We start from the raw sequence: 16,272 nt of genomic DNA on the forward strand, positions 1-16,272 counted from the left end.
GGGCCCAGTTTTTGGTAGGCTTTCACCACCTGTTCAAATTTAGGTAAACAGATCACATTTCTACTAAATTTCTCCTATGAGACTGAAGCAAAGGAAATTGTCTTACACTGCAACCTCTGGTGTTTGAGAGCTCTTCTCTGGTAATTTGGAGCTCACCTCAAGCTACAAGTAAACATGTATTTAGCCTACTGGTTTGCTTTATTTAAAACAATAATTAACTTCTTAGTTTTCTTATTTCATCATTTTTGTGTAGAGAGAGTGTGGTTTTGACTGGGCCTGCCTTCAGATCTCCTCATTCACAGCTGACGTTTGGCCTTTCCTCCATTACCGTTACCTGGTTTGAAAGCTGAAGTCCAAGTTGCTTTACTTTACATCCCTGCTTTAGCTAGTAGGATTTGCTCACTCTGCTATAAAAATGTTGGAGATTGTCTTTTCCTTTTATTTTGGTGTCTCAGAGTAAAACTCACCAGAACTCATCCTTTCTCAAGAAAGAGCTCAGTGCTCCAGGCTGCAGTAGCCAGAGGCGTATTCTCTTAAAACTATTTTCAAACCCTGGAATCAGCTGTTTAACTAAAAGAAAAAAAAACTAATACTCTTTTTGATGGAGTATTTTTAATCTCAAATTGTACTGCACACAAAGGGTTTGGTGTGTTGATGGTATCTCAGATGGCTTTGTAGCTAATGCTTGACATGTTAGGCAGTATAGATCCCTAATTCATTTAGATTCTCAATTTATCTTAAAATATTGAACTACAGAAGTCTGCTCTTACATACTGTTTGGTATTTTTGTGTTCTTATTTTTAATTCATTAGGCAGCGTGCTTGTGTTTTTAGCGAATTTCTCAAATACAATTATTCATGTTGTGGCTTACTAATTGCAGTAACTAATGCTCCCGTAATTATAAGGCTTTTGTTTTGCTGGGAAATGCTTCCCATATCATCATCTTCTCTTTGTGTTAGAACATGAAATATAATGAAATTGTATGAGGGTTAAGTTTAGAACTGTGTTAATATGTTAATTTAATTTTTGCTCAAAAATGATTTTTGAAATGTATGACATCTTGCTATGGATTAAAAATAAACAACATTTAAAACAAAACTACTTGATTTATGTGTTACGCTTTGGAGCTACTGTAGATGGTTTGAAAACATCTGGTGACACTTTCAGCGGCAGGTCAATAGTTACAGATGGTCTGTTTTTTACAGCTGTCATCCAGCTTTGTATGTAGAATGAGTACAGTGCAAAAATCTTTTGCTGAATGAATAAACAAAACAGCACAAGGGGGACAGCAGGCATGTATGTTTCTACAAGACAGGAAATTAAATAAGCTATAAAAATTTAAACCAAGATTAGCATTGAAAATGTTCAGTTTCTGTTTCTTATCCTCTTTTTTTTTTTAAGAAAGTAGGTTGTAAAACAGGTGATAAGAAATTAAACACTAGTTTAGGATTGACAGGAATTTGTGGTGTTGTTGGCTTAAGAGAAAGGCAGGTAGCTATGGCTAGTTTTAAACATTTTTTAATGCAGTTGGTGTAATGCTTGTGTAATCTTATACCAGAGCCACATTCAATATTAAGAATGTTGTGTTTTGCAAGAATAATCAATGTTGGGAAATGGAATACAAAAAGTTTAAAATAGCAATCTTCTTTGTGCTTGTTTTTTAAAGAGAAAAATTGGGCTTCAGCATTCATCATCAATTTATTCTTCTGTCATGGTGGTGTTATGTTCAGTGGGAATCAGACATTATGCAAAGCAGCAGAAGAATCTTGAATATGAGGATAAAGAAAAAGGTGGAGGGAAAATGAATAGGCGGATGAGGTTGAATAACATGGTAAAAACATAATGAATATTGCACGCCGCCTCTGTTTGTAAATGAAAATAAACACAGAGGAGTTTTGTTAAAAACCCAAATGCACCAAGCAGAGTACTGCTGGAAAAGATACCTATTTTAATGCAAATGTGCAGTTCTTGATATTCAAAATGTTTTTCTTTATCGCTTCACTTGGAGTGCACGAGTCTTCATAATATGTTGATGAAGTGTGCATATGTTTGTTTTTAGAAAAATATAGCATCTAGAAAGAAACGAGCAGATTTCTAGGTTCAATCACTTGTAAGGCCATTTAATGTTCTCCATTGATGATGAAAGCTCTTGGGCAGGAATAAAAGGAAACGGGGAAGTTGGTTATTCAGCTCGTTTTAATGCTCACTGTGCCTGTAACACAGCGTTCTCTGGGCTGGGTTTGCAGAGTCTACTGAAGTACTGAAAGGGGGACAAAAGCACTGCTCCGATTATGGTTTTTAAAGGAGCCATACACTTAGCTTTACCCCGTTCACTTGCTCACGTGTGTTTTATAACCTGCCATTTGGACTAGATTCGTGTCGAGGGATGTTTCTTCTCTCCCCCCATCTCCCTTTCCTGCTTCTCAGCTGAAAAAGCAGGCTGCTTGCTGCAATACCCTTACGCTGCCTTGCCCAGCTACACGGCATCTGAAAAGTGCTTAGCTGTATTTGCTGCCAAAGAGCTTGCCTAGTCATGCATAAAGCTGTTTTAAATGCCATTTGCTTGATATAGATGTTGGCAGTCCGTGTTGTCACCGTGATGTGTTTCATTTACTTGCACCTCGGATTGTTTTCCCTGAACTTCCCAGCCCCAAACTGCGATGTGCTCCATCCAAAGCTGACAAGCTAGGCCCGAGAGGGGCATTTCCTTGACTTCTGCAATATGATGCAAAACTGTGGGCAGCTTGTTGTTCAGGTGGTCACCTTTTGGTCATTTTGGGGGGATCTTCGGGTACCAAGGTACACACAAGTAACTCTGATGGGGGGACAACGGCAGAAACCCCAGCTGTCCCTGGGCATTGCTTACCCTCACTTGGTAGAGCACTGTTGTGCACGTGCATCTGCACATGTGTATGTCATGAAATACCAGGTTACCCAGTGTGATGAAGAATTTTGCATGTTTTTTTCTTAATTTTTTTTATTTACTACCATTTCTAGAAAGGGGTGAAAAAATTGATGTCTTTAAGAATCTGTCTTTCTATTCACAGGTGAAAATACGCTTATAAAAGGCGAGAAACGTTTCTGACTTGTGGCTGGCTGGAGAAGTCCACCATCAAACTGTGCGGAGACGTTCTTTGAGCTTCCACTCTTATGTCTCTAATGGACAAACACAAAGTGAAGCGACAACGTCTGGATCGCATATTTGAAGGTTAGATATTTCGATTCCTAATTTTCACTGCGTTATCGTAGATTAAAGACATTGCTAGAGAATGGAACTAAGGTTGTTCAGTGTATTTCTAATTGAGTTGCAGTTCCTGTTGGGATTATATTGACTGTGTGCAAATGCTGGTTTTGGATGAAAACAGGTCTAGACGAATAAAAGGAACTAGTGCGTGAGCTCTGTAAAATTGTACAGTTACGTTTGCTTTCAACTCAGCATTTTTATGGCATTCTGCCAAAATGTTGTGAAAGGTTGTGGTTCTGTATAAAATAACAACTGTAAAAGGATAGGAAGACCACATAGTCCTCTCTAGGGTCTTTCTCTACAGATGTACTTCATATAGATTAAGAGCCTGTATCTGATATGAGGAAGGAAATAGAAAAGAAAAAAGAAAAAAAATATCCCAGGAGACCCCTGGACTTTAATGAATATTAATAAAATCAGCCTGAGTTCTTGTGAAAGGAGTGGAATTGCTTGGGTCAGACTTGTTAACTCGAGTCACAACTCTCTGAGTTGTGTATTCCTGGTATTCTTTGTTTTCTTTTGGATTTGATGTGAAAACAGGTTGAGGGATAAGTTGTGTTATTTTGAAGAATATACCCAAATGGGGCCAAATACATTTTTATATTAAATGTGAGTTTCTCCTTAAAAGGGAACCGTTAATTTCTTTACTAGACCCATTTTGCTGTGACTGAAGGAAGTGTGCAGACTTTTGGACGCATGGTCTTTGCATCATGTCTAATACTGAAGCAGTAAACTGCATTTGGAGCACTTGCTTCTCTAGGCATTAGTCGTGAGACATTTCTCTAGCAGCTGTGTTGGTGTAAGCAGCTCCATTCTGTCCTCATTTTTCTTCCCTTTTTTTTTGCCAATATGATTGCAACCATATAATGAGCTGGATTGGGAGAATGACTCATACTAAAAATAAACTTTTTTGTTGGTGTATTTTCTGTTTAGGTAATTTCCTCGGTCCAGGTCACTGTTCAGCTGGCACAACAGCTGCATTGAAGGGGACAGTTAGAACAGAGGAATGAGGGGCACAGGGACGTTTCCCCTGACATAGCCAGAGAAGGACAATTCATGAAGGTATCAGAGGGTACAATTTCACATTTGGGTTAGATTAATCTGCCTGTAAAGCTCTACAAAGAGTGAGCAAGCACACTCCTGCCTGCTTGATTCAAACTGTTCTTGTGTCACACCTCGGCTGGTTGGCCAAGTGGTCAGTTGAATCTGCTCATTGAAGACTAATCCCTTCCAAAAGAGTTTGGAACTGGCTGCTGAGGATGGGGAACTGGGAAGGATGCCCCCCTTTCCAGCCAGCTCTGCATTTAGGATCAACTGGAAATGACCGAGGGGTGTACTGGTGCGGTGCATGGTGCTGTTCGTTCTTCTCTATTTCCAGCCTCTGTATTTGACCCCACAGCAGAAAATACATTTTTTTTGCCTGTTTTGGCTGAGTTGGCAAACTGTGAGGAGTCAAAAATGAGGGAGGAGGGAGAAACCTGTCCCTTTAGATGGCACGAAGTTAGATCAGATCAACCCACTTTGGGGAATTTCAGCCTCCTTTTAGGCTTACTGTATTCATCAATTGGACAACTTAAGAGAAAATAGTCTGTGATGATGTGGCAAGGAATGTTATCAGGGACAGAGGTGACAGACCATTAGGCCCTGTGACTGTTTAAAATAGCAGTGGCTTCCCTCAGGCTGCGTGTTCACATTTAGTGCCACTGTTTAATCAGAGCCTTTTGTCTGGTGTGTTTTTCCCAGCCTTGCACAATTCACTGCATCCTACCGGTGAAATCCGTTTGTGCAGCCATGCAGTGTAGGGAATTGATCCAGTTGAAAAATAAAGCAGGAAAAAAAGTTTTTTTTAGCCACTTTGACTTCTTAATCCCATTTACCATGTGCTAGACAAATTGACGTGTTGGAAAAACAGTGGGAAGAGCAGGCAGAAGATGAACAAGAGGAGAGGGGGGTGAAAAAATGGATATGGAAAAATGCGTAAAGTTTTATGGTCACAGGAATGCAATTTGGCTTGTAAAATGTCAGAGCTGTATTCTGCTCTTGAGTGTCTGTGCTCAAATTCCAAATGCTCTTAGAGGTTTGTAAACATACCTCTGGCTAAGGTTTTTAAATCGCTATCCTTGCTGCTGCGTAACGTGGGATAAAAAGCTAGGAGCTTTGCTTGTTTTTTAAAAGGCTTTTCTCTACATGTGGTCCTGTTGAGGTTTGAAAATCAAATACACGGGGTTGTGTTATAGAAGGTACATCTGTGAGAGAACAACCTACATATTTTATATTTTAGGAATATGCATAACGTTTTTCAAAGCTCAGGAAACTTAATGAGCTGTATAGCTATTAAAGGTGCCTTATCTTCTCTGACAGTTTTTTTGTTCATCAGATCCGGTACAGCTTTCTTCTCTCCACCTTTTCCCTCAGAAAAGAATTATTTTAAGACATGATTTTATTGCAAATTCCACTAAAAAACAGGTATCAGCGATTTACTAATTATTGATGTTTATATGTTTTTCAAATATTGTTTAACATAACCTGTGATAGGCAGACATTCATATGTTGTATCTATAAAGAGATGCAAGTTATCATTGTGATTGTGACGTGCACCCTTTCATTAGTCTTTGTCTCCCTGTTTAAAGGGATGATAGTAAGCTGAAATTTGGTTTCTAAGAATTGAATGTTGTGGGTCCGATTCACAAAATGAAATGTTCACCTTATACACATGTGCACAGGGCTGCACACATCTTTTTCCGTGGAGTTAATGGGTTGCCACAAACGCTCTCGTAAGTTAGATGACTGTGCATGCAAAGTGTTACGCGGGTTGAACTGCTTTCCTGTGGCTTTAGGCAATTTGCACACTTGCTTATAGTAACTAATCATGCAAATTAAGCAACAAATTGAACAGGCATCACTGGGTTTACTATTATGTTGAGTTAATGACAGTGCAGTAGTACTACTACTAAATTTCAGTTAATACTCAATGGAGAAAAAACCTGATTCTATTACTTTGGGAGCAATTAGTTCTCTTTTAATGTAGTTGAGTAAGTAATTTTGTCTCGGAGGTACCTATGATTCCCTTCAGTGGCTTCTTAAATATGAAACTGAATATTTGCTTTTAATCCTGAAGCTGTTTTCAATTATATTTTTGTTCACATTTCAATGGTCTGCCATGTTATGTTCTTGCATGTATCATCTCAAAAGAGCGGTATTAAAATGTGCTTTATCATCCTAATTTACATAGTTCTATAAACTGGCATTTCCTTAATGATGGCAGTTGAAGATTGTCCCTTGAAAAAGCCAGATAATAAATTTTGGGTTTTAGTTCCACTGGTAGCTGTGAAGTCTGCTTTGGCACAATGACATGATTTTAGGCAGTCGGAGATACTAATATTAAACTTGTTCATGATTTATAAAATAATGTTTAGGCTTCTTCCCTTGAAGAAAAATAGTACCAAGACATGTGAAAGATGTTAGTTATTAGTTACTGATTATATATAGTTATTAGTTACTGATTATATTGTTCTTTGTCCCCCTCTCCGGTGAAGATGGTGATTGCAAAGCATAATTATAGTAGTATACATTTGGCAGAACAGTTGGAAGTGTCACAGTGCAAAAATAAAATGTGTTCATTTTCTGGGTAATTTGAAAAATTCTAAATGTTTTTGGCATTTTGAAAAGTCGTTATCTCTAATTAAGGTATTATTGTACTTCATATTGCAACAAATCTTGTAAACAATGCTGTGTATTTGCTTATATTCTAGAAATCTTTAATTAAATGTGTGTATGTCTTACTGACCGTTGCTTGGAAGTTACCTTGGGGATGTCTGACCTGGCAAGCGGTGTCGAGTTTGCTGGAGCTAATAGATGAAGCAGGAAGGCAATAGAAGGTGGCTGCAGCGCGAGGAAAATTTTGCTTCGTCTCAATTGTCTGTGAACAGGCTTGGTGAACACAGTACAGTGAGTTTTCTCTAAATGCATTCCACTGTATAAATAGATTATGGGCATTGCTCAGCCAGCCACTGCTTTCAGTGGGTTCCTGAGCTTTAGGAAACAAAGATGTCAGTGGAACTGAGAGGTGGAAAGGTATATATACTCCTATTCTTGCTTAATTTCACAGGTGTTAGTGATTAGACAACTACAATACAGTACTGGAAATGTAACAGTGATTTTTTCCAGTTTGACACCTTGAAACAAAAAGAATTCTTTGCACAACACCTTGTGTGTGATATTTCTAGAAAAGACTTGTAGGCTGTGAAAGTCCAACAAGTCTCCCTGTCTGCCCCCACACAGGTGTGATATGTTTTTATAGTTCTGCTTTTGAGGAAGAAAAAAAAAAGGCATCTTTGCACACCTCAGAGATTCTCAGCAATGCTAACCAGCTTTTTTCCTTTTTATGAGTTATTGGTATACATCTTAAGTTTATTCTTTATGCACACATTGCCTCTTCCTTTTTTAAAAGTGTCCAGAAGAAAGCTTGAAACATGTTTTAGTAATTTTAACAGCATTGCTTTATTAACTAAGAAAAGGGGAAGAGTTGAACAGGATCATAAATTGAAAAAGAAAGTGCATATATTAATGGGATGTGTTTCTGAAATTTCAGATAAAATCTCTCATCTTTTGCTGTTGTGAAGGGCAGCCCTTCTTGGGGAAAGTGTGATTGTTGGCAGGTAATCAAGTTAAGCTCTTTAAAGGCCAGTAAACGTGTGTGATACAGGAAAAGTTTCTTTTCAAGGATATAGTCTTTTCTTATAGAACTTCCCTTCCCTTTCTTTCCCAATAAGAAAATACCTGTGTTTTTAAAGCTTCGTTTTCTGGCTGTGATGCTGTATAGCATGAGATCTAGTAAGATGAATCTTTACTTCTTAGTTGATGTGGTGTATTGGTGGCTCCAGGAGGAATGCAGAGAAAACAGCAGGTATGAATTAAACGAGGTTTTCTTCTTTCCAAATTTATGAAGAGATCTTGAAGTACAGAGTGACCGAAAGTTTTAAAAAAAGTATTCTGCCTCCAGATTTTTCTTGTGCATGCAGCAGAGAGCCTGGCTTTTTACCACGTGAAAATACCAGATTGACAAATACCAAGTGTTATTTTCTGACCAGGGCTGGAGCCTGGCTGGCTTGCGTAAACTGTGATTTTACCCATTGCAGTTGTGAAATTAGGCAGTTAAGACGAGCTTTCTGCATGTTAACGAGAGAGATGGCCTACTTCGGCAACGCTTGGGCTTTCCCTGTACTTGAAGGAATTCTTACCGAAGCTGGCGTGTACTGCTGATCTTGATCTGTAAATAAAAGGAGAGAGGAGTAAATATTCCAAGGTGGTGAGTACTCTTAAGCTCCTTGTGAAAAGTGGGTACTGCAGATGTTAATTCTTTGGGAAACTAGCGATAAATCTTAACTGACATCCGAATTTCAAGATGTTCGTAGTTGTTTTGCTGTAGATATCAGAGAAAGGAAATAATAAAATTTGCAGACAATTGTAAATCACATAGTGCAGCATAAGTTTTTCTTTACGCATACTGATCTTAGTGCTAGGCATACTAAATATAACAAATGTTTCTTATAAAGAGAAGTATGGGATGCTGTTTTGTTGCTGTGCGTGTGTTTTCCCCCCCTGACTTTAGAAGAAGGTTTATAGAAGGATTAGGGCAGCAGAGGGAGCTAAAAGATTCCTAATATTTTATTGTTTGTTTCCAAAGTGAAAGTTGCTCTGTCATAAAGTACCAATTAACCTTCACCAAAAAATGTGCTTTTTGAACCTTAAGTGCCTTTAGCAAATAAATAAGGACTTTGAACTGGAGAAAATTCCTTTTCTCCCTAGCAATCCAGTAGAAATTAAATTAGGAATCAGGTAGTAAAAGCTGGCATAATCTTTCTGCAGGAACAGCCATCAAACCTTTCGACTGTAACTAATGAAAGTGTTTAAGCAAGCAGAGTTTTCTATGAATAACTCAAGCGGAATATTCTATGAATAACCCAAGTTATTCAGATGTAAGTGTCTTAAAGGAAAAATGCATGCGTTCTTGTGCTGAACTCAAGGGTGTTTGTTAACAATTCAACACTATTTTTCTGTGTTTTGCATGTAAGAACTTTGAAAATAGTTCTATGAGCTTGAAATACGGAGAAGTAAAATACCTATTATGTAAGAGTTGTCTTCAAAGAACAGGAGAGGATTCTGCAGGCTAAGAGGATTTGACCTTGTAAGAACAAATTGAAAATGATGCTACCATGAGTAGTCATATAACGAGCTTGTTTGCCACTTCCCACATGCTAAGGCAAGTTTTCTGTATATTTGGGGTATGTTTACCCTGATGCAAAAACATCCTCTCTCTCGTGACAACTATATGGTTGAACTGCTTATGGACAGGCTCACTTTTTTATTTTTATTTTATTTTTTTTTGTCCTCAATACTCAGTATTTGCTTTGTAAGGTGTTCTTGGCATTCTTTTGGATTGCTGCTGTAACCTGCTATAGTAACTCGAGTCTTCATTCTGTGCCACCTAAACAGCTTTGGAATTTGCATGCACTTAAGCTACTGCAAGGTTACAGAGGTGTTACTGGTAACAATGCGAGCTGTATGAAAAGAAAATTAGCTTAAAAGCCCATTCTGCCCTAAATGATGCTGAACAGTAGCTGCTAATGAAAAGCATTATTTTAACAAGAAAACTGGGAGGAGGGGGAAACTTCAGAGGAAAGAATCTCAATGAGCTTTTCAAAATTTTGCTGAAACATTCAGGTCACTGGTTTAATGTTGAATGTTTTAAAGCAAATCTGTGCTTTTGTGGTGCCCAGCATTACATATTTTACTGGTATAATTTTATTTTCATTGAAAAAAATAACACTGCTTGCTTATGGCAGCAGTTTTATTCAGTTATGATGTATCCAGAGCACTACTGTTTACTGGTATGCTGAAGTCAAAATATTGTTATTTAAACATGTAAGTAGCACAGCCAATTTTGTTTAAATATGGTAAATGGAATACAGCTTGAAACATATGGCTATGTTTACAGGACTATAATCATTGTATTTTTAATATTGTATGTATTTGAATTAGAATCGAGTATTTAACCACACCTAGTTGCCTAATTCCTGAGTAATCTTCAGATAATTTAAAAAGCTTTTTGGGCTCGAGATTTAGCTTGCATGCAGTGCAGATGAGCGCCTGGCACAACTTTGAGAAGCTTTAGAAGTGTAAGTGCTTGGTGGTAATGTATACTTGCTTCTGCCTGGGGTCAGGGAAGATGCTTTAGAAGCCATAGATTTTATACATTGCTTTACACTCTGCTCTGGAAAGCTGAATGAGACAACTGCACAAAGATTAAGTGTCTAGGTAAACATGTTCAAAAATTTAAATAGTCATCTAATTAAAGCAGACATGTTCAGCTTGCATAGAGGCAGTTCTTATCCTTAGGGAAATGCAGTCTGAGATGCAAAAAAGGATTTTATTTTGTTCTGGCCCTCGGTGCAGTCAGGGTGGGAGTGTGATTATGCAACTGGAAATGGGAAAATAAAAAGTGGAGATGGTCTCCTCGTGGTGGAGGCATCTGCTGCTGCTTCCTTGGGCCACGAGGTCAGTACTGACCTTGAAAGGTGCCTTAAACAGGAGGAATTGTGCAGGGAGGCTCTGCCAGGGGAGGAGGATCTTAGGGATATCTCTCTTCTCCTTAGAAAAGTCGTGGTGATATGATGGGCAGGTCGTTTGGAGCCCAGAGACCTCTGTTTTATCTTTTAGCTCTGCCGAAATCAGATAACTTAGCAAAGAAAAGATGCCTCTATGCTTCTGTGTCTTTTCTCTTTTTTCTTATCCTACAGAGAACAGTCTGCGGGACACTTTCATAGTTGCTGGGATATAAATAACAGCAGGCTGTAATGCTCTTGGAATCCATTTGAAGTCCGAGGCTTTGCCAACTGAAAATACCCTGCCTTGGGAGCAGCTACATGGGCACCCATGGGTACCTCCGTAGATCCTGAACTGTGCAGTGGTTTGTTACCCTGCTTGGACACGTTGAATTAAGAGTTCCTTCCTCTGTCCCTACCTGTGAGAATTAAACTTAAATTGCATGTGACCTTGAGTAGAAATTTTTTTGTTTGTTTTTTTACCCCAGCCAGAAGTTGCTCAAAATTTCTCATGTTTCCTTTTTCCCTAATGCTTGTTTTTTCAAAGTAGCATCCTATGCAGTGAATTTTCTAACCTCTCATTCTGCCAATTAACTGGAGACACACTTAAATAACCAATAAAAATTATAGACAATGGAGGAAGGACAGTGAGAGGTGATGAGAAAAGACTCTTTCTTCTTTTGATCTTGCCTGTATTTTTCAGAAAGTTTCCTTGTGTACCAGATGGCAGTCAAATACAAACATGCTAAGACTTCTGTTAATAGATAATTAAGAATAGTAAGTGTTAATTAAGTATATGATAAATGTTCCTTTTTGTCAAGGTGTGCACATTTAAAGAAATAGTTTTAAGTGCTAGGAAAACTTTTTTCCCAGGTAATTTTATCCCTACTTCTTGTTTGTTGCCATTCCTTTTTTTTTTTTTTGAAGACTGAATCAGTTTTCTGGGTCTCAAACACCACTTGGGCAGGTGTTATTCAGCTTCCACAACATCTGCCAGTCATTTGCTGTTGTTGTTGCTGGTTTACCTAACCCGCAGATGGCTGTGTTTGTGCAGCGCTCCACGAACTCCCGTGCTCGTTCCCCCAGTGCTCCTCCGCACTTGCACGGAGGCATCATCAATTTACCAAACTCAAATAATTTAGTAACAGTGATTTCTGCTGGCAATAAACAAAAGCAGCTGCACTCTTAGCTTATCCTTATCTGCATGAATGCATAGCTTGTGAAAGGCTTTTCTGGCAAGACAAAAGTTCTGAATTTCAAACTGAAATTTAGGGCACGTAAGTCGGAACGACCAGACTCCCATGTTTAGAAACAATATAATAATGCAGAGAATGAATTAGTTGCCATAGTAACTGCTTTGTTTTAATAATTTGGTGGGGCAGTGAATAGAAGGAGCTTAGAAAGAAGTAGTAGGAATTTTAATTGCATGTTGTGCAATGCGAGCGGCTTTGTTCATTAATACTGAAATTTGATTTTATAACAGATTGAGGAATGGGTGTATAACTCTCACTCTGGAAGGCCAGTAAGGATGATTTACAGGTTTCTTTATTTTTATTTTATTTTTTTCCCCTGGGAAAAATACGATCCCATTCTACATTTGATTATGGCAATGCAGACTATTGATTTCTTACCAATAAAACATGCTCGATATGTTGGGCTGGGAGCGTGACTTCAACCTGCGGGCGGTGATTTGCAGCCTAGGAACGTGCTTCAGCCCCCACCAGCAGAAGGAGGCAGGCACCCAAAGTTGGGAGGTACGGGAAGGTAGGTGTCTTGGGACTTCAAAGCCCATCCAAAATCATAAGCACCTTGAAGTCACTTTGTACTTTACCTTGATTTCTCTCTCCTCTTGCAGGTTTGAGCAGTTTAACATGCGTTGAGCGCTTAAGACGAGGCAGGATCCTCCAACAGAGTTAGCTCTGTCAGAGGAGACAGATGTAAATCAGGTAGGCTTTCTGTGATCACACACAGCCAGTTTTGTGGAGACATAGCAGACACGATGGTGCTTAACTCCAGAAAGTCGTGCAGGGCCATGTCCCAGCATCTCTCAAATCAAGCAACGGTTGCCTGCACCTCAGGTGCCGGCGTTCCGGTGAGTCAGCGCGTGTCTGGGGACCGGCTGGTGTCACAGAAGGGATTACTGCTGATCTCCTGCCACAGCCTTTCACAAAGTGGGGCCTCTAATTTGAGTCCTCTTTCTCATCTGGATGCCTTTTTTTTTTTTTAATACCTTAATGAAACTCTCAGGAGCTTAATTCTCCTTGAGACTACTGGCGGCTTTCAGGTGAAATTGGCTATTGAGTTAAGGACTTAATTAAGGAGGGCCTGGCAGGTAGATGGACAAACACAATTTCATAAGCCTGGTTTTCTTTGAAAATCTGTCTAAAAGGAGGTCAGATATTAAATACATAGACTAGAAGTGCCACCTGGCCAAGGAAGCACCTTCCATCTGGACTCAAGTCGGGTTCCCTTCCTGCATCTGAGAGTCTTTAAATTGGTTCTAGAAAGTGGCACTGCATTTACCAGTGGCTTGCTTTTCAGGTAAGAGCCCAGGAATGGGGAAACTTTGAGTTCTAGATCATAAATATGAAGATGATTATTTTTGTTTTAGGGAGGTTAATCACCCTTTCTTTTTTGGGCTAGCTATTTACTGCAAAATTGATCCATTGTGCCAGAAAGAGGAGGGAAAACTGAGCTCAGTTATGAGGGCTCTAACTCAGGAAGGGAAATTCAAGCTTCTCTTCCATGTTTCCCGTGTTTTTTATGTGCAAAATTTTGTGGACAGACACTTGAAACTGTAGTCTGTATCTTTTCTATAAGATGAGGCTATCATCACTGGGCTATTGTCCCTGACTCCTTTCTTCCAGTCTTATAAGACAGTAAAATATTTGTAAAACCAGCACATCGTACCTCCAGACCCACATGTTTTCTTCATATTTCCCTTATCTCTTAGTTGAACCTTAATAAAATTAAATGACAGCATTTTTGAAATAGACACTAGCTTGTTTTGAAGTTTTCTTGGGTCATAATCCTTAACTGGAATTCTGAAATGCATTTTAGTAAAATCCTTCAGTTCATAAAATCTTTTCCTGTTTAATTTTCTAGTGTCAGTTTGAAACTTCTCAGAGTGTTGTAAGATGGAATGAGCTTTGCCCCTTGTCCAAGATGTTAATGCATGAAAGTAAAAGGGAATTCATTCAGAGCTGAAAACATCAAATGAAGAGTTTTTTGTCAGTTGCTTTCTTTTATCTCTGTTACTATAAATCAGTGGTTGTTTCATAGTTTTTTTTTTTTTGTGATTACACTGATGAACAAATGCACGGTTGTATCCTAGAATAGTATCAGTTGGTGAAAGAAGCTTTAGAGCAACTCCTTAAAGGCCTTGGTATACCAAGACAATAACCACAGTGCATCTGGTGATAATGAAAGATAAGACTGTGGTCCTATGGTCAGTTGTCTTTTTTTTAACTGCCTCTCTTCTTGTTTTTATTTTTTTCCTCTGCAATTCTGTCTCCTTTTTATCATTTTTTTTCCTCTTCTCTAATGAGGAAATAAAATCACTTCTTTGTCATTCCTTGTTTTTTACTTTTTCTAACAGTATTCTTTGGGATGTATTCATTTTGTTGTTGATATGCAAGTGCATTACCACTGGAAATCAATTAACATTAAATGTTAATTTTTAATTTCCTATTCAGCTCAAGTTTCATTTGCTCCGATTTCGTATTATACTAGTCTGTTATGAAATGGGAGCGTTTGCAAATATGTTCCTAAAAAGATAGTTTTCCACATAGTTAAAAAATGTAACTGTTTACGGGATTCTCAATTACAGTGCTTTTAGATGAAGACTTGAAGTTTTTTGCAGAGAGTGGTATTGACATGATTTAGCTGGGAGAATGTTAAACAGGATTCTGAAAAAAACACAACAGCTCTACTGACATTGGCTTATGTTTCCAAAAGCTAGCAAGTCTGGAGGCTTGTGTGTCAGATATGGTAGATTGCTCCATCTCTTGTTCTGTCTGTAAATGATTAACTTGAGGAAATCCATGCTACAGGCATATGCTTTCTAACAGCAGATTTCAGTCTCTACTTCTGATTTCCACATGGAAGCACTCCCGCCCCCAAGTTGTGGATTACTCCCTTTACATAAGAAATACATATGGGATTTCCATGTCAGCTCTACTGGTTGTGCCAAACGTTTGTCAGATAGAAACTTTGGCCTTCCCAGATTCACGAGGCACTCCAGCAGCGTGATTGACTTGTACCTCCTTGACTCGATGTAAGCATTTCATTGGAAAACATATTTGCTAGATGAAGACTGTTGGACTGTTCCCGATCAAAGCTGTATATCGCATGCGGGTTTAAAAGCTCTCTTAAATGATTTACAGGCAAGTTTATCCTTTTGTGTTGATCAAATTTGACAGAAGATTTTCAGGTAGGAAGATAGAGTTCATTTTTTTTGAAGTACTTAGCCTCATTCTATGCAAATAATTTATGAATATTTGATTTAACAGAAAACATTTTTTATTAACTGTGATGATTGAGCTCAGGTAGCACAGACAAGAGAACACTATTAAATTTTGGAGTACATATTATTAATAACATTAAACTTCCTTCAGAACTCCATCAAACTATGTGAGTATACAGGAAACATGCATGACATGGATCACTTGAAATATAACCACATATTTGGTATCAAAATCCAAGGTATTTTATGTAAAAGGCTTGTTTAAACCCATAGTTATGCTATTTCTGCCACCTGTCTTTGGTTTACTATGCACTCTGATTTGCTACACAAGTTTGCTTCTATTCCGATTTTTGTCATTTTGTGCAGTTTCCTGGTCAGGATGAGGTTTGTAACTTTCCCCCTCTCAGTTCTTCCTTCATCCTGAGTACTGCAGAGCTTGTTTTGTACAAGTTTGCACTCTGGTTCCCGATATTCATCATCTGTTCACAACACTTCCATTGGTCAGATCTTCTTCCATGAAGTAGAGGAATTAAAGGTTTATCAACATTTCTTTATGGGTGAATAGAGCTATGTTTTCTGTTGAAAAATCTGTCGTCTTGACTAGAATTTGAAGTTAAAATTGAACTACACTTATATCACATCTTACAGGAGGCTGATTTATTTGTGGCAATTAATTTGAAAGGCTGCCAGATAGTTCCCCTTTCCTTTTGTAGGATGAGAAGGCCTTTTTGTTTCTTTCAGAAATTTTCAAATGTTGTTGAAGCATGGGACGGATCCTGACTTAGTTTTCCAGCTTTACAGGTGCCACCTCGTTTATAAATCTAAATTACCTTTTAAAAGTCAACACTTTATGAAGTAATAGGTGTAGAATATGCATGATCTGTAGATAAGTAGGTAATAAGTAGTCACAGTTTTCATGATTTGTAGAACATCCATACATTCATACTCAGGTTAGTTGA

General features: G+C 38.3%; 1 protein-coding gene across 5 annotated transcripts in view; it reads left to right on the top strand.

Moving 5' to 3' along the window:
* Nucleotides 1–3,047: 3,047 nt before the first annotated feature.
* Nucleotides 3,048–16,272, top strand: part of CTBP1 (C-terminal binding protein 1) — a 180,560-nt gene continuing 167,335 nt past the window's right edge. For 4 of the 5 annotated variants that reach the window (XM_040556930.1, XM_040556915.1, XM_040556917.1 and 1 more), the window contains exon 1: nucleotides 3,048–3,208. Coding sequence is in view for 3 of the 5 variants with exons in the window: in XM_040556915.1 (XP_040412849.1) it covers nucleotides 3,151–3,208 (58 nt within the window). In the remaining 2 variants the exon portion in view is untranslated. Of the gene's footprint in view, nucleotides 3,209–8,533; nucleotides 8,553–16,272 lie in introns of those variants that run through there. The other variant, XM_040556932.1, reaches the window with a different exon arrangement.

Source organism: Cygnus olor, chromosome 4 (assembly GCF_009769625.2).
Source record: "Cygnus olor isolate bCygOlo1 chromosome 4, bCygOlo1.pri.v2, whole genome shotgun sequence".
Classification (NCBI taxonomy): domain Eukaryota; kingdom Metazoa; phylum Chordata; class Aves; order Anseriformes; family Anatidae; genus Cygnus; species Cygnus olor.